We start from the raw sequence: 24,127 nt of genomic DNA on the forward strand, positions 1-24,127 counted from the left end.
GGGATTGCGCAGGGATGGGCGTTGCATGGGTAGGGCACTCAATAATAAGTACAAAAAATATTTACACCTACCTTTCCGCCAGCACGGGTCCCGCGTCTTACCTACTCCTGCTCTGCTGCCTCCGACAGGAAGCAGTACAAAAGGGGGTGGTGATGGACGGAGCATCTGAATCAATCAAACACTCACACCCAGTCAAAAGATCTGGGTTTAATCCATCACCGTTCTTTAGCCCACTCTGCCACCCCAGTTCAGACATGGCTATATGCAAATCAGTCTGACCCTGTGCCTCATGGGAACAGTCCAGCCTGAACTGCCAAGCCATGTCTTCCCTGGACCGGAAACAAGCTTCTGAGGACCAGTTTCTGGCATTCCAGCCGTCTTCAGCCCGGCTTGCTTGAATCCAGTGGCAAAGTGAGCAAGGGACTCACGTCTGAGCATACCCTGCCACACTTATGGTGGCCAAAAGCGGTACAAAAGGAAGCAGGCAGCCAGGCTCTCTCCCCTAAACCAATCACAATGCTCCAGTGGAGCTTTCTGATTGGACGGGACGCCGCCCAGCCAGGGGCTTTAGGGGATGGCATGTTCTCTATGCAGGCTGCATGCAGCCTGGATGGAGAAGGGCAGAGTGTGCATGACTGGTTTGGATGGCCAGAGAGAGACGATCAAACAGTCTTTACGCACTCAGGAGTGGACAAACCACTCCTGTCCTGCATGGCAGCTCCGCCCACCCGCAATGTGCAAAGAAACATAAAATGGTAATAACCAAAAGTTATTACCATTTTATGTTTTGACTTTCTCACACTGTGAGAAACCAGTGGGGCGACGCTCCTCCGCCCTAGTGGAGGAGCAGTCCCTGTTCAGTCCTTAATTTGAGGTGGTGGTTTTCGGTGCTCAGTACCAGCACTTTATTGTCAACAGCAGCACTTATAACAGCCTGCCACATGGTGGTGATCTTTGTCTAGTTTTGTGATGAGCCCACAACAGTTACTTAATATTTGAATATGCATTAAAATAACCAATATCTGCCATCAAAAGCTATAAGTGGGTTGCAGGTTTGGTAATTTTTAATGTTTATTTTAAGTCTGATTTGTTACACTTGTATGAGTGTAGTGGTTAGTTGTGTTGGTACTGTCAATGGCAGCACTAGCAGGGTCAGTAGTTGGTGCAAGCTGCAGGAGCTTCCTGAGAAGGACCCCATTTTTTTGTTTTACAAATTAAGCACTGGCTTCAGCAACAGCAACAGTAAAAATAAAATCAGCGTTCACAGAGAAAATGGGCATAGGAGAAATTCAAAGTTCACTCCCCCTTAGACAGCTGCAAACAACAGAAAGCCCACAAGAAGGGAAGGTGCACTCTAAGTGAGGTCAGTTGGGAAGCGGACGTTATCCAAAAAACCTTCTCTTTATTTATGTAGTTTTGTTAAAACCGGCACACAGCCAATGCGTTTCGTTCCCTAGTGCCACGGGAACTTCGTCAGGACTTCTTTGTATTGTATCAGGACATGTGTAGCCTAAATGCAACACCGATTATCATCAGTGTGCAACATCTCCAAATAAGACAGTCTCCGATGTGTGATCCAATAAGATCCCAAATGTAATTCACTCCTTCAAACCGTCAATGTTCAAAGCGCATATCATCATACGAACACTATACTTGGTTCCCCATGATTCGTAGCACCAGCGGATGCCGTAAGTGGTTGCACTCGTGCAAACATATATGAAACTGGTGGGACTTAATGTGCTTGATCTTGGTCTGCTGCTATATTTTTTTGTGTTTTGTAAAGCTGCAAACAACAGTCTCAAACACACTCCACACAGTAGAGAGAGCTGCAGAACATCCTTTCTCCACACACCCAACAAGAACAGTACTGGGAATGACAGTCAAGCTTCTGTGGAAATGAGAGACAGACAATTAACAGCAGTGCAAGATTCCCTTAGCAACAACTGGTTCTACTCTGTCCACTGAGAGGCATATAAGAGGTTTCACTTTCACAAAGAACAAGTAGGGAATGGGTAGCTGCACTGGACCGTAATAATAATAATAAAAATAATAATAATAGGGAGTCTTGTAAAGCGCTTGGTGACGCACAACGGCGTGTCCCCGGGCTGAGAGAGGTGCAAGAGTTAGCAGAGGAGAATACTTGAGCGTGGGGCAGCTACCGGACATACAAGAATGTCTTTAGCTTCGCTCTAAAGATGGACTCTGAGGGTTCCAAACGCAGCGCGGTGGGGAGTCTGTTCCAGCTTGAGGCTGCCAGATACCTAAAAGATCAGCCGCCCATCCGAGCTTTGAACACTTTAGGAATGGACAGGCACCCTGAACCAGATGATCTAAGAGAGCGGGAGGGTTCATATTGTGTCAGCAGACCTTGCAGAGGCCGAGGTGCCCTGCCATTAACAATACGATGGCAGGTGCAAAGCGCTTTAAATTCCACCCTGCTTCTCACCGGAAGCCAATGCAGGGCTTGGAGCACGGCTTTAGACGCTGATCTTCTGGGCAGTCTAAGAACCAGGCGGGCTGCGGCATTTTGCAAGACCTGCAGGCGACTCAAATTCTTCTCCAGAGTCCCTAGGTAGAGTAGGTTGCCGTAGTCCATTTTGGACGTTACTAGTGCATGCACTAGTGTTTGGCGGGCTTTGATGGGAAGGAGCTCCAGAACCTTCCTGATGCATAACACATGGGTCTATTTTAAGCCAATTCAGGTTGAATTTTCAATTGCATTCATTTTGTGGAAAACTTCACTTGGCATTCAGGACTGAGGTGCTGCCTGGCCACATCTACCTGGAGCAAGCTTCTTTTGTATTCCTAACGTGGCCACAGAGACAGCCAATTGTCATACATTTCAACAGACCTAATTCAGACGGAAGACTCCTGGCGTTTAGAGCTATAAATGGCTTTATTTTAGCTGTCTCCTGCCTAAAATTGCCTCTGTTTCAATATTAGTCAATGGGGAAAATAAGGAAAGTTGTTTTCACTGTCTCCCTCCTTCCTGTTTCTAAACAATGATATGTATTGAGTGTACATTTAGTGTTTCTTTTGGAAGGAGCCAGCCTCCTGGCAACCAAGAAGAATGGTGAGGTGCTCCATTTCTTAGAAACTGGAGGAGGTTTGCAGCGCCATGCCTGGGTCTCCGGGAGAAAAGAAACAATGACAGCTCACACAGGGGTTCTCTTATGTGGACTCAGTAAACCGGCCAGCATAAACTTGCTGCAGGAGAACATGGCTTTACGTGGTACTGAACCACAGTATAACATGCAAATATCAGAAAATCTCAGAAGGGAAGAGTGTTGGGCTCACAGGTGGGTCATCCGAACATGCCCCTCCCAGACCAGTGACAACTTAAAACAAGACTAGACAAGCATTTGGTTGCATCTTGGGCAGAGCTTGATGTGAGTCAGGCCCACCATATCTACCCTGGCCTCAATATGGCAAGCCCACAGTAGCATGATGCATGGCAATGCAACTGCTCTTTTGCAGGGTGCGGCATGTGGTGACGAAAGGGGGGATGCAGTTAATCATTTCCATGCCTCTTATGCTTTCATCTTGAAACACCACAGCAACATAAAAGCACTGTACCCCTTTGCAGCAAAATGTAAAAACATATTGCTCAGAATACAGCAAAATGCAAAAATATATTGAATCTGAACTGAGAAAACAGGTGGATTAGGTGGCTGCCAACCCTAGCTGCAAAGCATGGTACTGAAACAGAAGTGTACTCTAATATTATATCATTTCTAAAAACAGTTTGTCTATCTAAGTAGGCAGACTGAAACCACCATAAAGAACAGTAAGGAGAGGACTCATGTGGGATATATGACATGCATCACAATGAACCCCGCTCTTGTTCCACCCTGTCCAAGCTCCAAGCAATAATGCCACACCTCAACTGGTTGCCTCTATGAACAAAAATATATTTCTACCGGTGTCAATGGCCCTTGAGGTTATCAAAATATTTTCTGGTTTCTGGTACGTCAATCGTAAAGAAAGGTAATTCACAATTCACGATTCCATGCTTTGGAATACCCTGCCAGTCCATATCAGTGCCCATGCTCCTATTTATGTGTCATGAAATGCATTGAAACCTTCCTATTGCTCCAGACCCTAACGTCCCATTGGATGATCCATGGCAAACGCAATATGTACTTCTGTAATAAGGGGGTCTCGTATATGATTCTGTTTACGGTGTGCAAACTACTAATCAATTACAGACAAACAACAATTAAAACCTTCCATAGGGTGGTTTATGTCATCATTGATTGCCCTGGAATCCCAAGTGGGCATTCCTTGTAGACAATCAACTAGATTTGGTAAAGGCTCCCATCTCTATGACCTTCTTAAGGTAAGTCAGTTCTTTTTGTGGTGTGAATGTAGGTGGGTAACTTTCCTTCAGTTCGTGTCAATCTATTCTTATCGATGGTTGATGGAGCTGAGGTATGAAGTTCATTCCCATCTGTTGCCATTTACTTCCATCGTTCGTCATCATTGACACTCGTCCTTTTCTTGTAGGGAATCCTAGGGTCTGGGTTTGCCCTCAAGGTCCAGGAGCAGCATCGTCAGAAACACTTTGAGAAGAGGCGGAACCCAGCAGCGGGGCTGATCCAGGTGAGCACCTGAAAGGAATAAGGCAATTAATGATTATAATTGTAAAGCAAACTTTACAGTCATCTTGCTTGGTTATCAATGGTTTTAAGTGGTGTTCAGTGGGTAAACTTCACACAGAGAAGCTCTGCCTTCCTCCGAAGAAAGGCGTTCACCAATAGGTGTTGACATTTGTAAAATATCTACTAGTCCAGGGGTAAGATACTTAACAAATCTACTTTTATTGTAAAAATGCCATGTGTTATGTTAGTTCCAGGCAGAGAGGTGATAAATGAAGGCAGTCTTCTCCTTATGTCAGAGCTCTGATAATATCCGTCAGATGATGCCGGAGCGATATATTATGTCAGGGTTTGGATTCCAACAAGCATTGATTATCCTGAACTCTGGGGCTTATTTATGAGAGCCCTGCATCACTTTTGCAACACGTAAAGTTATACGTGTATGACGCAGGGCTCTCATAAAGACTTATGAAGCCACGCGAAGTCAAAACTGCTTTGCTTCGAGTGTCCTCTTAAATCATGAGTACGGTGACGTAGCGCAAATCGCTGTGTCACCTTACTCTTGAGTCCAGGAGATGTTCCATGAGCATTGAGGTTCGTTTTCCCAAGCAATACCCATGGAATTTGATGCTGCACTAGATTTACAAAAACATGTGAACCCGGGAAAGCGCCAAATCCATACGGCTCCCGAGGTGAGGCTTAAGGAGGAGAAATAACGTAATTTCTCCTCGTTGTTTCCTCTTTCGATGCATGCAGCATATTCTGCAGCACACATAGGAAGAGGAAAATGCCTCTTATGATTCTTTTTGCGAAGGAAGGTATCCCTTCCTGTCAACAACACTCCTTCCTGCAATGGAGGCACCCTTGCACCACGGTGCAAGAGTGCCTACGTTGGTGCTAGGCTGCTGAAATGGCGCCAGTGCAGGCAGAAAGGACAGGAATTCACTGTATTGCTTAAAAATTATGTTTACAATACAACTTTAACAACGCACTTCCTTTACACTGAAAATTTTACAACGCAAAATCCATTACAACGCATGTCATTACAACGCAACCATTACAACGCATGACACTACAACGCATACCATTACAACGCATACCATTACAACACATATCATTACAACGCAGACCATTACATCGCATAGTACCCTTACACTATCCAACACCTACCCTACTTTTGCACCACCTGGAGTTAGAATAGTACTTTTTCCCCCTTCACTATCCAAAACTTACCCTACTGTTGCATCCCCTGAAGTTAGAATAACATTTTTAACCCCTATACTATCCTACACTTACCCTACTGTTGCACCCCCTGGAGTTAGAATAGTAATTTTTACCCCTATACTATCCAATACTTACCAAATATGTGTTGTAATGGTATGCGTTGTAATGGTATGCATTGTAAAGGTAATATGCGTTGTAATGGAATGCGTTGTAATGGTAGTTTAAGGAAATTCGTTGTAATGGAATGCGTTGTAATGGAATGCGTTGTAATGGATGTTGCATTGGAAAAAATGCGTTGTAAAGGCATGCGTTGTAAAAGTATGCGTTGTAACGTCATACAACCCTTAAAAATGGTTCATTCTTGCCCTTTCACTTTTGCGTAGGGCAGCACAGCAGCGTTCCTTGCTGTGCTGCCCTACATCAAAATGACACAAATGAGGCCTTCTGAAATAGCAAAAATCTATTGATGTTAGGTCTCACAGACGTCTATTTAGGTAACCTTACTGATAATAGCAGGGCTCTAAGGATGCCTGCTCCTTCATTACAGCAGAGTTCTTATTATAGCAGAGTTACAGGTATTCCATTGTTCTAACTGACCCATTGCAGTTTTTCTTACTTTCGTTTCTGAAGAGGTTTCTTGTGAATTGCTCTGGCATATTTTATGTAACGTATTTAGCGGATATTACAAAAAATAAGATACTGCAAATATTTCTGTATATAAACTCAGATTATACCTGCAGTCTAGCTCATTGGTAGCAACCTGAGGACCAAGGAGATTGCCCATAATTTGACCTTTGGGATCATCTTGTGCAATTTTTGGACACTGAAAGCAGAAGTAGCAGCGGGGGCCACGTCTTGGAGGTGAACCACGCACCCCCCCACAGACCAGCACCATCACTTCTCGCGTTTCCCGCTTCGCGGGAAACGCTCGCCTCTGGGGGATCAGCGAGCAGCAGCAGAGGGTGACTATATTGCCCAGAAGGCACCGGGGCACAGCAACATCCTCCAGCAACGCCCTCACCAGGTGCATAAAATCAGCACCATCGCGGGATCATTTTGTGATATTTTTGGACACTGAAAGCAGAAGTAGCAGCGGGGGCCATGTCGTGGAGGTGAACCACGCACCCCCCCACAGACCAGCACCATCACTTCTCGCGTTTCCCGCTTCGTGGGAAACGCTCGCCTCTGGGGGATCAGCGAGCAGCAGCAGAGGGTGACTACATTGCCCAGAAGGCATCAAGGCACAGCGACATCCTCCAGCAACGCCCTCACCAGGTGCATAAAATCAGCACCTTCACCTCGCATCGTGGGACGAGCCGGTCGAAGCCCGGGCAAAGGGCGGGCCGTCTGTGGCCGTCTGGGGCTGGCCAGGGCTGGGCCGCCCCTCTAACATTCAGCAACATTTAATGTAACGTATTTAGCGGATATTACAAAAAATAAGATACTGCAAATATTTCTGTATATAAACTCAGATTATACCTGTAGTCTAGTTCATTGGTAACAATCTGAGGACCAAGGAGATTGCCCGTAATTTGACCTTTTTCCACTTAATCACACTGTGTTATTTTTTTGTGCAGACCACTTTATCTTCTTAATGCTCCTCAGTTGCCTTGTTTGTTATTGTGAGCATACACTAGGACCGGATGTTTACGGTTTACAGCTAGATGAATTCTGAATGTTTTGCCAGAGTTAAAATATCTGAGGCCCAAGTTTCAAAGAAATTTACTCACGTTAGTATGGCTCACAAACATAAAAGTTTGTTTCATACTTCACTCAATGAAGATTGTTATAGGAGAAAATCTACTTGCAGGTTCTGTAGTGGGCATGTAGGGCCCAAATCACAGAACTAACTTAAGACAAAATCCTAAACTTACTACCATTTTGGTATTCACAGAAGGCACTTACTCATGTTGGTATTCACAGATGGCACTTACTCATTTCGGTATTCAGAGAAGTTAGGAGTCCGAACTTTAGGACTCTTAAATGCCTTCTGTGAATACCGAAAGTCTTAAAATTAGGATTTTTCTCGAGTTGTAGTAAAGTTAGGACTCCTAAATGCCTTCTTTTCCCATTCCATGGCTAAAACGACCTGTGTTCTGCACACCCTCAGAGTTACAGGGGCATATTATCAAGGAACGGCGTTACAATTATAGCCGCTTTAGCGGTAGGAAACTGCTGCTAAAGCGGTGATAATGGGCTTGATAATATGCCCTTGAGAATTCCAGTAGAAGCCTATGTTCTGGTGTTAACATGAGCTTCTATTGGAATTCTCTACGGCAAATTATCAAGCACATAATCGCCGCTTTAGCGGCAGTTTCCTGCCGCTGAAGCAGCGATAATTTTAACACCTTTCCTTGATAATATGCCCCACAGTTTTTTGAGGGTAAACGTCGTTTACAGCGCGGTGTTTACACCACACGACCTTTACCACGCTGCCATTAGAACGCAAGTCGTTACTACGACTTGGGCTGGATGGCGCTGTTGGTTAAGGAATATTGTAATTTTATATTGCGACACCTTCCCTACTGTTACTTGGACTGGTGTTGGAATATAAAATTATAATATTCCTCAATCCGCGCCCTCCAATGCAAGTCGTTGTAACGACTTGCGTTGTAATAACCGCATTGTAAAGTACTGCGATCTAAAAGATTGCGTTGTACTGACATACATCCTTTTTTGAGTATTAACAAGATTGTCTCCAGTCTTTTCCCACCTTTGAAAAAGGGGAAATATTTACCTGTCAAGGGCAGAAATGGAAAGGGGAAAGCAAACACTGCCTAAAAAGATGATTGTGTAAGAGAACGAGTTTCTCCACAAGGAAAACATTTTTCCAATATAGAAAAAAGAAATAAAAGTTAACAAATGTATTTTCAGACACTGGGCAGATTTGTGGATGATCCAATATACACTTTCGATCTTACTCACATGAACATTGGAATTTACCGAAGTTTGCTCAACGTAAACTTGGAAATCTACGATTGTTGACTAGAGATTTCCAGGCTAACTTTAAACTTTTGTGAATATCTGCACCCATTGCATGGCATATAACCGTGGTTCACTTTTGAATTTCTTCAATAAAAATAGGGCCCCAATGTATATTTCTTCATATTGCCTGTTGCGGTTTTACATCGATTTTTCAATTGTTAAAATTTGTTTTTAAACAGTGCATGTTAGTTTATCAAAGCATCTGCAACTTTCATAAAACATTTTAAGATGCAAATATTTTTGGGGTACATTTTATTTTGCAAACAGCCAGCAACCAACCAGTACCAATCTTGTGTGCATTCCTTTGAAACTATCAATCGTAGGTGAGGTGTTCACTTTATGAAGAGAGTTTGTTTGAAATGTTCAGAGAATGGGGTGGGCTCCAGTGAACTCCTGTTATCAGACCAGCTTGATCAATAATTCTTATTAGAACATTGGAATGTTGGGAGCTCCATTGAAAACAATGGAGTGCTCTGGGCTTATAATGGCTGGTATAAGCCTGGAGCTCCAACATTCCAATGTTTTTTTGTTCACAGCTCTGGCTGCGAACAAAGGCTTCAGGAAGCCTGAGGGGATTCCAATCCCCTCACGCTTCCAAAAGGCTTTGTTTTTTGTTAGAACATTCTGCCCTCTGGTGACAGAATGTTCTAATAGCCTTATAGCCGTTCGTAGATGGGCTATACCGCTATTAAAGTCCCTCTCCCTTGTTAAAGGCCCTCGCCTTTGGCTCGGGGCCTTTAACACTTGAGAGGGCCTTTAATAGCCGGTATAGCCCTCTACGGCGGGCTATAAGGCTATAAAGGCTGCTCTAGGCACAGGCAAAACTGGGGAGGTTTGAACTGATTTATGACGTGACCAGTGAATATACAGCAGGAAGCAGGCAGTGCCTAATTTAGGCAGGTGGTTTTCGGTGCTCAGCAACGGCACTTAATCGTCAACACCAGCGCTTATAGATTGACCTCGACCCAAAAGTGCGTTTTTTGATGAGCACCAGTTAAGAACATTTTATTTTTGTAGGCCCAGGGAAATTTAGGGCCAGATGTAGGTAAGTTCCTTTTACCGATTCTAAAATACCGAATTTTACCGATTCGGTATTTCAGAATCGGTAAATGGTATGTAGGTAAGTATTCAGTAAAGTTTACCGAATCTGTAATTTTCGGTAATTACCGATACGGTAAATACCGAATCAGTAATTCCCATTCATTCCTATGGACCTGGAGGCCCTTAGGTATGAATGGGAATTACCGAATCGGTAAATACCGATTCGATAATGGGGGAACACATTCAAGGGTGGCAGGGTGTCACATTGACACCCTGTTACACCCCTGAATAGTGCATGGGTGCACATGTGGCACACATACATGCCCTAAGGGCATGTATGTCTGTCACATGGCACTTTTGAAAAAGCACAAATTTGCTTTTTCAAAGGTTTTCGATATTTACCGCCAACTTTAATTTGGTGGTAAATACCAAATCCATAACCATGCAATGCACTCACTTGAGTGCTCCCTACATTTTAGATTCAGTAATTTACCGATTCAGTATTTTAAGGAATCGGTAATTTACCGATTCCTTAAATTACCGAATCAGTAAATTACCGAATCTGAAATGTAGCCACCTACAGCTCAATAGCCTAATACTGGTCGGTAACGGCCGAAATTCGGTAATTTCAGCCGTTACCGTCCGGTATTGGGCTACCTACATCTGGCCCTAAGTGATTTGCCCAGGATCACACTAAGGATGTTGAGCCTAAGCCGAGACTTGAACGTGGTTCCCCAGCTCTGAATTCAGCAGCTCTGGCCCTTATACCACATCCTCTCCCTACTTGTAGGGTTTTGGTTAGTTCTGTCATAGGTGGCGCTAACAGGAGCAATGGTCTGGTGGAAGCTGCCTCCTAACGAGAGCTCCAGCGCTTATTTTTCAGATATTAACCACTGGAAGGAGGCCACATGTTTGATCTCTGCACACATGACAAACAAATCCCCATATAAGTTCTGCCCACAGTCAGATTTTCAGCTAGACAGAGAAGCAGGGCGTTTTAGCACCTTAATAGGGAGGCAGAGACTAGCCATTTATCTCCAAAAGTGCTGCATGTTTTCACATAAAGTCAAGGAACATGGTAGGGGCATAAGAAATATCTACAAACTATTATATATTTTGACAATAAGTGTTCACGTTTCTATTTTGCTATCACTGTTGATAATGAAATCTGAGCTTGGGGTCACTCTAACTGTGCAGGCTTTTTGATCTACGGATAGAATATTTTAGCAATTTCTTCATATGGATACATATGTTACACAGCAGCAGGTCATCTGTCAAATAATCATACTATCCCTATGGAAACGTATGTGCTCTTAGCACCAGTCCCTCTATCACATAAGAGGCCCATAGGTTAAAGGGATGACTTAAGGCTTCCTGAATGACTTGGTAGGATGTACGATAGTACAACGCGATCTTTTTGATTGCAGTACTTTACATCACGGACTTTACAACCCAAGTCGTTACAACAACTTGCGTTGGAGGGCGCGGATTGAGGATTATTATAATTTTCTATTCTAACACCAGTCCATGTAACAGTAGGGAAGGTGTTGGAAAAGAAAATTACAATATTCCTTAACCAACAGCGCCATCCAGCGCAAGTCGTAGTAACGACTTGCGTTGTAATGGCAGCATGGTAAAGGTCGTGCGGTGTAAACACCGCGTTGTAAACAATGTTTCCCACTGGATATACACCACTGATGTGTGGGCAGTGTCTCGCCACTTAGGTGTAGGTTACCAAAATAGGCAAAGAAGGCACCGGCCTACGGGCCCTGATCCTTGTAGTGACCCCATGACATCAGATCAAAATAATATTGATTTGATCTTGAAAGAAAATTACAATCCAGTTCTCTTAAATATTGTTTCCAAAAGATAGAAAATAAAATAATTCATAGAAACAAACGCTTTACTTTAAAGACTCTATAGAGCAAATTCTGTATTAATGTAATGTACCCAATAACAACTTAAAGTACATAAACTAGAGACATCAGATTCACATAAGTGTTTGTCTCTTAAAAGCTCATCTTCTGGCAGCTGTCAGTTTGTAAAAAAATCGGGTGCATTCAGTATTAGGAGATAATTTGCGAGGGGGGGGGGATTTCACCTGCCTAGGGGCCCCCACAGGGTTTAATCCGGCACTGATGTCACTGGAGTATATCTGTGCAGTAAGCAAGTTCTAGGATGATGGATAAAAATACAGAATAATAGAGGTCATCAGTAAGTAAGTGCGTCAGTACAAAGAATAGGCTTTCTATCCGCGTTCAACGGGTTCTCCTGTGCAAGGCGGACCCAGAAGTGCCGCGGGCTGCACGGATAGCCTCTTTTTCTGCAGTGCCACAGGGGAGGCGTGAAGCCGGCTCTGCTAATTTCCCACCACTATTGACGATGGTGCAATGTTCTCCGCAGTGCTCCAAGGAAATGGCTCGCTCCAGGGAAGCAATTTGTGCAAAAGAGCGAGAGACTGGATTGATTTTCCCTTGCTGAAGGAGAAACTGTGAAAACAGCATCCAGCCTGATGAGCCAGGTGCATGCGCATAAGGAAAAACCTGCTGTGCAGGCGATGATGTGCGGTGTTGCCGGACTCCTATCGCAGAGCTGACCTCAGAGCGAGAAGATAGATTTACATCTCAAGGGATCAATTGTGAATTTCAATGATGGCAACCAAAATCAATTGTCACGGAAAAAAGTATGGTTGGTTTGGGTTTTAGTTTTGGGGGGTTTTGAGGTGTGGAAATGTAGCACTTTTCGGGGTCTAGTTACACAGGGAAGGTTCACATTGTCCTTTCAAATGATAAGAAACATGAGTCTAGTGGCTCATCGTGAGGTAACGTTTCGAATTCTGACTGATCCCATCTTGTGTGTGATGGGACCATCCGCTCCTGCTGCCCATGATAAACCTGTTTGTGTGTGATGGGGCCTTGCACTGCCTCTACTCATGATAAACCTGTTTGTGTGTGATGGAACCTTGCACTGCCGTTGCCCATGATAAACCTGTTTGTGTGTGATGGAACCGTGCGTTTTCCCTACCTATGATAAACCTGTTTGTGTGTGACGGGACTGTGCGTTTTCCCTACCCATGATAAACCTGTTTGTGTGTGATGGGACTTTGCTCTGCCGTTGCCCATGATAAACCTGTTTGTGTGTGATGGGACTTTGCACTGCCGTTGCCCATGATAAACCTGTTTGTGTGTGATGGGACTTTGCACTGCCGTTACTCATGATAAACCTGTTTGTGTGTGATGGGCCTTTGCACTGCCGTTGCCCATGATAAACCTGTTTGTGTGTGATGGGACTTTGCACTGCCGTTGCCCATGATAAACCTGTTTGTGTGTGATGGGACTTTGCACTGCCGTTACCCATGATAAACCTGTTTGTGTGTGATGGGACTTTGCGCTGCCGTTGCCCATGATAAACCTGTTTGTGTGTGATGGGACTTTGCGCTGCCGGTGCCCATGAAAAACCTGTTTGAGTGTGAGGGGACTTTGCACTGCCGTTGCCCATGATAAACCTGTTTGTGTGTGATGGGACTTTGCGCTGCCGTTCCCCATGATAAACCTGTTTGTGTGTGATGGGACTTTGCGCTGCCGTTGCCCATGAAAAACCTGTTTGTGTGTAATGGGACTTTGCGCTGCCGTTGCCCATGATAAACCTGTTTGTGTGTGATGGGACTTTGCGCTGCCATTGCCCATGAAAAACCTGTTTGTGTGTGATGGGACTTTGCGCTGCTGTTGCCCATGATAAACCTGTTTGTGTGTGATGGGACTTTGCGCTGCCGTTGCCCATGATAAACCTGTTTGTGTGTGATGGGACTTTGCGCTGCCGTTGCCCATGAAAAACCTGTTTGTGTGTGATGGGACTTTGCGCTGCCGTTGCCCATGATAAACCTGTTTGTGTGTGATGGGACTTTGCGCTGCCATCGCCCATGAAAAACCTGTTTGTGTGTGATGGGACTTTGCGCTGCTGTTGCCCATGAAAAACCTGTTTGTGTGTGATGGGACTTTCCGCTGCTGTTGCCCACAATAAACCTGTTTGTGTGTGATGGGACTTTGCGCTGCCATTGCCCATGAAAAACCTGTTTGTGTGTGATGGGACTTTGCGCTGCTGTTGCCCATGAAAAACCTGTTTGTGTGTGATGGGACTTTGCGCTGCCGTTGCCCATGATAAACCTGTTTGTGTGTGATGGGACTTTGCGCTGCCATTGCCCATGAAAAACCTGTTTGTGTGTGATGGGACTTTCCGCTGCTGTTGCCCATGATAAACCTGTTTGTGCGTAAATGGACGGACCTTGCACTGCTTCTGCCCACAATAAACCCGATTTGTGTGTGTGGTTTAATCTTTCATCACTGACGTAACGTAAACTTCAAGTGACGCCCTGCAAGGTGAAGGGAGGGGATCCAAAAGGCCACCTCCCTTTTTTCCGGCCTTTGCAAGTCCTCAAGGAACGAAGCTGCTTCACAGGTTAGACAGAACCACAGGGTCTGGATTTAGCATAAAGAGTCACCCTCCGGTGAAACAGAGCATACAGGCTGGATTGTTGTGATCACTTTCATCAGTGGCAGTTCTGCAGCTGATCTGTATCTTTATCAGTCCATTAGCCCTCAGCCTTTATCTCAGTCTTGCTCACTCACTCTTTGCCTCCTTTTTCATCATCTTTCTCTTCTCTTTTCTCAAATATTATAACCAACTCCAAAGTGCTCTCCTTATACTGCAAACTATTTACTACCGGGGAATATCCTTTACAACGCGGTGTTTACACCGCGCAACCTTTACGACGCAGCCATTACAACGCAAGTCGTTACTACGACTTGCGCTGGAGGGCGCTCTTGGTTAAGGAATAGTTTGATTTTCTATTCCAACACCTTCCCTACTGTTACGTGGGCTGGAGTTGGAATAGAAAATTAAATTAATCCACAATCCAGCGCCCTCCAACGCAAGTCGTTGTAACGACTTGCGTTGTAATGGCTGCGTCGTAAAGTACCGCAATCAAAATGATCGCGTTGTACTGACGTACATCCTTTACTACCTGTGCACTGACCTACTGAAAGCATAAACATCCATGAGATTCCGTGCTATCCAATGCAAAGAGCAGTACCTTAGTGCACATTATGCCTGTGTCCTGCATAAGCCGCGGCATGCATGCCTAGAGTACACGCGGATGGTGTTATAGATGGCGTTGGCTGAGCATGTGTGTCCGTGACTTCCATTTTTTTGTAGGTCTGGGTAGAATTTAGCTTACACCGTAGTATTTGGAGTTATATTGCTAATTCCGCTGTACTCTTTGATGTGGAATTATCAATAATTACACGATTACTTCTCCTCGCACAATTAAGAGTCATTTGAGGGAAAAAGTCCAAATGAGAGAGGACATTTAGCGATCACAAGCATCTGCTTGCTGTTCGTGTTCTTCTACATTTAGCGCTCAATCTTTTTAAAAAAAAAATTCTTTTTATTGTTGCATCAAAAAGCATCATTAATGCAGAAAATCAGCAGTCGGCAGGGCGTCAACATTCCGCCTCTGTCCGTAAGTGTCGCAACTTTTTGTTCCATAGGTATCAGAGTAAAACGCAAGACATCAACGTGAACATAATAAAACAACCCCCCAAGTAGCAGCATACACTCCCAACCCCCCTCCACCCCCTCAGACCCACCCTACCTCCCCCTAGCAAGGCCTCCTCTCTCCCTCTCACATAGTCCATTCAGTCAGTATTCATGTGGCCCCTGTGATTACTTCAGGCAAATCTACTGCGTAATAAACCCTCCTGTCATTCAACACTTCTCCTTATCGGCTTCACTCCAGACCATGGTATTGTCTCCATTTAGCCCACACTCTCCCGAACTTCTTGGGGCACCCTCTGGCTTTGTACGTTACTCTCTCCGCGGCCATATATAAGTCCAGGCCCCTCCTCCACTCCTCTATATCTGGTGTTTCGGTTGCCCCCCAGTATTTTGCAATATCCCTCTTTCACTGGGTGTGCCTGGGCAATGTAATGTCTCGGAGCGCGGATTCCTGCTTTGCCGGGGCTGCGGACTCGTCCTTCTGCGCCTCCGCCTCAGCAGTGGGTCGCGGTCGTCATCTTGACCCACAGGGTGCTGCAGAGTCGGCTGCTTTTCTTCCAACTTTCGGGCAGTTCCAGCTTGGGTCCGCGGTCCCGGATTACTCCCCAGCTCTCAGGAAGTCTTGGGCTCGTTTGGGTTAAGTTCGTGGCTCCTGGGGTTATCTGTTTTGTCGGATATCAGTGCCGCTCGGCCGGAGCTCCGGCAAGGCACGTCTTAGTCGGCCATGCTGTTGGCCACGCCCCCCATTTAGCGCTCAATCTTAATGCAAAATGCATCCTCGCATCCATGCGGGGTGCATTTTGCACTGTGAAAATAGTGCTTAGAAAATGGCGCTAAATGAAGGCGGTAAGCTCAGAAAAAATCCTTCCCCAACTTCACATTTGGCGAATGGGAGTGCCCGCTCATGCTTGCTATTCGTGCTATGTTTCGTTTAGAGCTATTTCGTAGTTCAAAATGCATCCTCGCATCCATTTTGGATGTGAGGTGGCTTTTGTTCGCTCAGAAGTACTGCTAAATGCAGGATTTCTGTTTGCACACAATTCAAGCACAATCTAGTAGAATTCTTAGGTACATCCACATGATTAACCTACACAGAGTTACGCAAGTTACTCCCACTCCTAATTTTGTGTTCCCCATCCATGCTCTTAATCCCTTCAGTACTAGCAGTTTGTCATCCTGCTTCTTTCACCAACTTTAAAAACAAACAAGTGAAAAAATACCAGTGCTAACAAAAGTGCAATAGTGAATCACATCAAGCACTTAAAGGATGACCCTGAAGACATTGCTGCTATCCTGAGGTTGGAATAATAGCCCTGAGTCTCAGGATTTAGCCCTTAGTTTCCAGGTATGACAGCAATCAGCAATCGAATGATGTTGGGGTTATTAAAGGGTCCCGTGGGGCAAATAAAAAAAATAGATTTTTTGCGGTAGAAGCGCTTCCCGGTTCGCGAACCGGGTAGCGAAACGGGAATTCGCCATTTTGTGTTTCGTTTTAATGAAATTACAAGATGGAGGAAAAACAATGTGAGAAGTGGGTATAAGGGGGTACGGGAGACGTATCCTGACCCCCTATGTTTTCTGAGGGTGGCTGAGGATGCTCATATATGTTGATACTTGTCTTCCAGCGGCTGCGCGTGAGCGTTTTTTTGTTTTTTTTTGCTGCGTGACGTCTGTTAACGTTCGATTCGAAGGAAATCAGGAAGTGTTGACCGCCATTTTGACACTGCGAGTAAATATATTGTTAAAAATATTTGTTATAAATTAATCTGTATTGATAAAACATTGTCTGCGCCATCTTGCTTTTTTTCCAATGCCACACTTTTGTTGTGCACGGCAGCTATTTTAGATTCCTTGACCAGACCCACTCTCTTCACGCCGCTGATCCTCAGCATGGCTCCCCACCCTCGCAAGCATCTCCCCCACGCACTGGTCACCCCCGCTCTCTCTCTCATGCATGGGTCATAAACATCCCCCCATCTGCGCTGCTCTTCCCTGAGAATCACACCCCGTGCCCGCCCGACACCTCCCTTTCACCTTATTCACTACCGCACCCTCTGACACTCCTCTTCCTCTGTGTCCGATTGTCCAGGCCGGTCCCAGGCTATCACCTAGCCCTGCGGAAGTAGTTTATGGCCCCAACTGTAAAGAATCACCGCTCTTCAAAGGAGTTACAGTAGATCAAGGCCCCCACCCCATGAGATCCGTCACACCACACGCGTTCCTACTATCTGATAACGATCCTGTATTGTGATTGGGGAGGGGATTCTCACTGTAAGGGTGTGTGGGACCGAACCTGAAGGGATGCCTTTCTGTACATCTGAGATGCATTCCCTTGTGTTTCGGCAATGGTAGTCTGTTCATTACATAGATCGCCCGAGAGCGGTAGTACAGACCGCGCGTAGGAAAGGGTTAAAGCCAGGGGTATAGGAGTATATAACAACTTCAAGCGAGCCATTTAATTGAAAAAACTAAACGTGACAAACGGTTGCAGGATCAGTGAAGGTTGATTTTTTAATTGAAAGTATAACAGGATCAGTTATAATAAAATCGTCCATACGCACAATATGGGCGAGAATCATGGGTAACATTACTTCGAAGCTTTATTAATACAATAATCAATAATGAAAAATCGACATCAATAGGGTTGTCCGTATTCCCAGTCAGTACCCTTCCCCGCCATACGCACACCATGGGCGAGTATCATGGGTAACATTACTTCGAAGCTTTATTAATACAATAATCAATAATTAAAAATCGACATCAATAGGGTTGTCCGTATTCCCAGTCAGAACCCTTCCCCGCCCGCCATGTACACAAAGACCGCATACATCCCCCATAACATCAAGGCTAAGTAACTAGAACGTCATAAGGAGTTGCAAGTCGCTCCCATACTGGCGCCATTTTGGTCGAGGCCAGGCAGGTCCAGAGTATAGTTCAATGTCTCCAATAAGTAGCGGCAGGACCAGAATCCCTTTCGGCAGTTCTGGCTTCGTCATTACGAGCACTAGAAAACAAGATATTCTGGGCAATTACACCCTTGACGCAGCTCTTTCTGCTACAAGATGGTGTCTTCCATTCAGAAAATATTGTTGGCAGCATTTTGAAAGGAAAGATAAACGGCCGTTCTCCTAGTGAGTCTCACATTGTTACATTTAGGAAGAATGTTGAAGAGTAGTATGTTGAAAATCTGAAGCCATTGTTCTACAAACTCTCAACCAGCCTTGGATGGAAAAATCCTGAAGAATGTACAAACTGAAAACCAGTTTTTGTCTGCATAGCATCAGCAGCAACACTTGAGTTAGCTTTGTGTGAAGCCGTTATCTTGATTCAATCAATAGCGTCCCCCTGCACACATTCAGAGACCTGGTCGTGTCTTCAGGTCAAACGGATTGTGGGACAAGATGCAGAAAGGAAGAGGAAAAAAGTTCCGCCGGACCCCGGGAGCCGGCCGCCTATGTCGGGGGAGATCTTAGGCCACACCAGGGCAACAAGACTTGGGGAGGGGGCAGGAGCCAAGCGCCCCCTCCCAGTCCGCGTCACCACACCGTATGTTGAAAATCATCATAGTGGGTCTGTCTCTGTGCAACTGCATTTACCTTTAGTGCAGGTTCAAACACTCTTTTTCCTTTTCACCAGTGGCAGATGGTGGAATGAGAAAGTGATGGGGTGTAAATACCTGTCCAACATTTTACCGAAGAAGTCCACTGAGCTGGATCAACCTCTTCCTGGGGTGTTTTGGTTAAAAGAAAAACCCCCCAAAAAACCAAAGGCAAATGGTTCTGTGGCCTAACGGTTGGGCAGGCGATCTCAAATCTGGGGAACTGGGTTCGAGTCTTGGCAATGATGCCATCGCCGCGGGGGCTAATTTCCCCGTGGCGCAGGGGGGAGAGTGGCCGTGCGCGGTGCAGCGATGCTGATGACGAGCTCGGCTCGTCATGCAGCATGGCGGCGCTGTGCTGATGATGAGTTGAGCTCGTCATGGCCACGCCCGCTCAATGGAACGCCCAGCACAGCGGGGTAATTATTCCCGTGTGGGCGTTCCGCGGAGGCCATGATGAGCTCACCTCGTCATCAGCACAGCGCCACCATGCTGCATGACGAGCTGAGCTCGTCATCAGCACGGAAAAGGTTAACATCCTGTGATGCTGGGCAAATCACTTAATCTCCCCATGCCTAACAAAACTGTATGTGTCCTGTCCTTGTGTAACGCAACTGATGCTAATGTGAAGCACTCTGGTCAAGTTTACTCTATATAAAATCCGAAATAAAAAATAAAACTTCCACAAAATTTAACAAACCTCAAAAGGTTTGGAAGGAGCACTAATGAAATGCTTCAATATTTTGATGGTGTACCAGTCAAGCATTAAAACCTCACCTTTCCCAGGGGTCATTGGGCTTCACCTTCCCTAAGAAAAATTGGAAAATGATTGTGTCAATCAGTGCATTTTTCACAAGCCAGAAACAGCAACAGGCTCACCATTTTTCACTAACTCTGTCTATATGTTCATATACTCACTAACTTGTAGAATTTTTAAAATATATGTACGACCTTTAGACACCTCAGGGGCAATCAAACGGGCGCTGTACAGAGCCAGGACACATGAACATGATATGGCCCCAGTTTTGTGTGTGAGGGGGGCTTGCACTGTTGCACCTGAACATGATCCGGCCCACTTATATGTGTGAGGGGGCTAGCATTGTTCTAGCTCATACTGTTCCATTTAATTACCTCTACAAGTGTTAATGTCTGCATCTTAAATTCATAAAGCAATAGTAATGTTGTGGTTCAAATTTTTCATGTAATGCTCTTTTTACAGCAGATAACCCGCTGACTACTTCAAGTCTACGATTTCTCACTCTTGATATTTTTTTAATTGTTGTTTGCTGAAAAGACTTGGAGATTGTTAGTGTTATTGATGTGCTCTCCAAAGCAGTCCGACACTATTCATTTGTCCTTATATTGCCTTTAATTTGGACTGGTTGTGTCATAGAATCTTGTGTCAGTGAACTGTTTCCCTTCCCACACAGCTCCGCCTAGTGGCTCTTGCTGGTCTGAGTTCGAGGCCCTCCTCCACCCGCAGGCACCTGCCTGTTTCTCTTTCTTGGTGGTCCAGTGGGGAGATCCTCTATTCTATCACTGCTCTGCCCTCTGCCTTTCTTAATTTCTTCCCTCCGATTTCTTTTTTCATTCCTTTTCTGTGCTTTATTTTATTCCTCTTTTATGCGCTTTATTCTGTGCATTTTCAAGCATTTGTGCTTTATTCTGTGCCTTTTCATGCTTCTTGTCTCCTTTTCACTTTTGTATATTTTCTCCTGTCCCCGCTGCTACTACTCCCTTGCAGCCTGCCCCTCTCCAGCGTGATTCCCGCTTCCTGCTTTCCCACCTCCCAGCAGTCCAGCCCTCCCCCTCACATTACTTATGGCTCCCGCAGTAGGCCACGCCTCTGGCATACCGAAGGCGCGTTAAAGCAAGCGCGTCCGCGCCTGGACTGCACCCAGTGCCACCCTGGTTCTCAGACCATCCACCACTGCGACGCCCGCACCCTCCATGCCCTTAACACCGGATGCCACACCGCTGCTGCCGGGCATCACCGAAGAACAACGAAGGCCCTTTTTCCTGCCTGAACTGCAACTATACCTTTGACTGCCGCCGCACACCAGCCCAGCATGCCCTAGAGATCTGGGACCTGCTCGACTCCATCGACTGCAACATCGCCTTCCTCTCAGAAACCTGGATGAACTCCACATCCACCCGGACATCACCACCGCCATCCCGGACGTCTATAAGATCATTCACAAGGACCGCGTCAACTAATCAGGAGGTGGAATTCTCATCATACACAAAAGCACCACTCACGCTGACATCCCTTGCCCAACATGGAGCCATGGAGCACCTCCACTTCTGAGTCCAGATCAACCCAAACACCACCCTCCGTGGCACCCTCACATGCAGACTCCCTGGAACCACCCACCCTTCAGCGATTCCATCGTTGACTTCATTGCATCCCACGCTCTCGCCCCCAGAGACTACATCCTCCTCTGTGACCTCAACTTTCACCTGGACAACTCCATCAATAAAAACACCTTTGCTCTGCTGGAAAATCTTGCCACCATTGGACTCAAACAACTGGTCACCTCCTGAAATCACTAAGCAGTACACAAACTCAACCCCATCTGCTCTGCCAGGAACAACATCACTTTCAGCCACACCACCAAGCTCCAGTGGACCGAGAACCGCTGCGTCCACTTCTCCTTCACCAAACCCACCGTACACCACCACCTCCACCGCTACCCTCACAGAAGCTGGAACAAGGTCACCAAACAACAGCTCACCACCTCACTCAACAAAATCCCTCTATCGACATCCACAGATGCCAACAACTCAGTGCGAACCTCCACCAATGCATGTCAGACTGTGCCGACACACTGGCTCCCCTGAAGAAAGCCGCAAACAAATGACAGTGCGAGAAAGCCAGCTTGCTCTTTACTGCTCTTCACAAGTCCAGACACACCTGTAGACGGCTCGAGAAAAGATGGAGGAGCAGCAAGACCCTGGAAGACCACTCAGCCTTCAAGCTCGCTGTCACTGCACACCGCCACCTCACCAGAAAAACAAAGAGTGGCCCTACAAGAAAGGATCAACGTCAATGCACACAATAGTAAAGAACTTTTCACTGTTGTCAAATCATTTGCCAGACCCAGCAGAGAGACAACAGACATCCCCCTCCCAAGACCTCTGCAACAACCTTCACGCCTACTTCCACCGTAAGATCAATGAGATATATGACAGATTTGACAGCCCTGAAACCCAAGACCCTACCACCCCACCTGCAACCACTGCACCAAAGGAAACCAGCCCCCAACTGACTGTACTCAGCTGGATTCCACTCACCATGGACGACATCATCAAGATCATGAAGAGCATCCACTCTTGGGCACCGTCGGACCCCTGCCCGCATTGCATCTTCAACAGAGCCGGCACCAACATCGCCCCCAAAGTCTGCCGCACTATCAACTTCTCCATTAACTCCACCACCTTCCTGGAAGACTAGAAACACAAAAAGATCAACCCCCTGCTGAAGAAGCCCTCTGCTTGCCCAACGGACCTCCAGAACTTCAGACCCATCTCTTTCCGCTCCTTCCCAGCCAAGGTAATTCAAAAAGCCATCAACGCCCAACTCTCTGAGTTCATCGAAGCAAACCACATCCTGGACCTCTCCCATTCTTGCTTCCGGAACAACCACAGCACCGAGGCAGGCCTCTAAGCAGCCACAGATGACATCCAAACTCTCCTTGACAGAGGAGAAACTGCAGCCCTCATCCTCCTGGACCTCTCGGCCTCCTTCAACACCGTCTCTCATCGAATCCTATGCACTAAAGTCCACGATGCCGGCATCCACCAAAGCCCTGGAATGAATCCACTCCTTCCTCACTGGCCAAACACAGTGAGTCATACTACCTTCCTTCTAGTCGGAACTCACCGAGATCAATTGCGGAGTGCCTCAGGGCTCATCCCTGAGCCCAACCCTTTTCAACATCTACATGGCCCCGCTCACAGCCATCATCAGGAACCACAGACTCAACATTGTCTCCTATGCTGATGACACCTGACCAATGAACCCACAGTTGCCAAGAACAGCTTCCACATGGAATGAAGGCTGTCACCACCTGGATGGAGAAGAGCTGCCTCAAGCCCAACTTGGAGAAGACCAAAGTCCTCATCATGTGCTCCACCCCTTCACTTGGGATGACTACTGGTGGCCCGCAGCACTTGGAATCCCCCCTCACCCCACAGGCCATGCACGAAACCTCGGCATCATCCTGGACTCCTCTCTCATCATGAACCGCCAGATCAACGCCATCTCATCATTCTGCTTTCACATGCTATGCCTGCTCTGAAAGATCTTCAAGTGGACCCACACGTGTCCAGAAATACGGTCACCCACGCATTTATGAGCACAGAATCGACTACGGCAATACACTACGCCGGCATCACCCAGAAACTTATCAAGAAACTGTGTAACATCCAGAACGCCTCAACATCCCCCCCGCAGTCACATCACCAGCCACCTGAAATACCTCCACTGGCTCCCAGTCAACAGAAGAATCACCTTCAAGCTCCTCACACATGCCTACAAAGCCCTACATGACGCTTGGCCTACATACCTCAACCACAGCTCGCATTCCACGCACCTACCAGAGACCTCCGCTCCGCCCCACTGCCGGAAGAAGACCCTTCTCCTACCTCACAGCAAAAACCTGGAACACCCTACCTCTCCACCGCAGGCAATCAACCCTCTCTGCCTCAGTTCAGGAAGGACTTCAAGACCTGTCTCTTCGACTGACCCACAGTGCCTTAGACAGAGCAGCAGCCCCCCCATCCACCAACGCCTTGAGACGCTTTTGGGTTGTGCTTAACAAGCCACCTGATTGATTGATTCATTGATACCGTTGTAGGCAATCCCACGCAGATGTAAATGTTGCACAGACAAAACTTCAACCAGATGACTACATCCCTGGAATGCCCAAAAATTTTATGTTTCTTCCCTGCAACATTGCCAGTTTTTTCAAGAGCAAGCACAGTTGTTTTTCAAACCCCTGATTGTACCAGAGAGGTTTGAAATCACAGACAACTGGCATGTGCACAAGTTTCCAAAGAACTTATAGAGAATGCACAAGTGCATCCCATTTAAAGGTCTTGGAACATTCTGTGCTGGCCTCGTGTT

The 24,127-nt window shown here is 46.2% G+C and overlaps 1 protein-coding gene across 3 annotated transcripts in view; it reads left to right on the forward strand.

Annotated features, from left to right (window-relative positions):
- Positions 1 to 24,127, forward strand: part of KCNQ2 (potassium voltage-gated channel subfamily Q member 2) — a 326,236-nt gene that overhangs the window by 193,535 nt on the left and 108,574 nt on the right. For all 3 annotated transcript variants that reach the window (XM_086932812.1, XM_086932813.1, XM_086932814.1), the window contains exon 7: positions 4,507 to 4,602. In XM_086932812.1, the coding sequence (XP_086788938.1) occupies positions 4,507 to 4,602 (96 nt within the window). The remainder of the gene's footprint in view (positions 1 to 4,506; positions 4,603 to 24,127) is intronic.

This window comes from Lissotriton vulgaris, chromosome 7 (genome assembly GCF_964263255.1).
Source record: "Lissotriton vulgaris chromosome 7, aLisVul1.2, whole genome shotgun sequence".
Taxonomy (NCBI): domain Eukaryota; kingdom Metazoa; phylum Chordata; class Amphibia; order Caudata; family Salamandridae; genus Lissotriton; species Lissotriton vulgaris.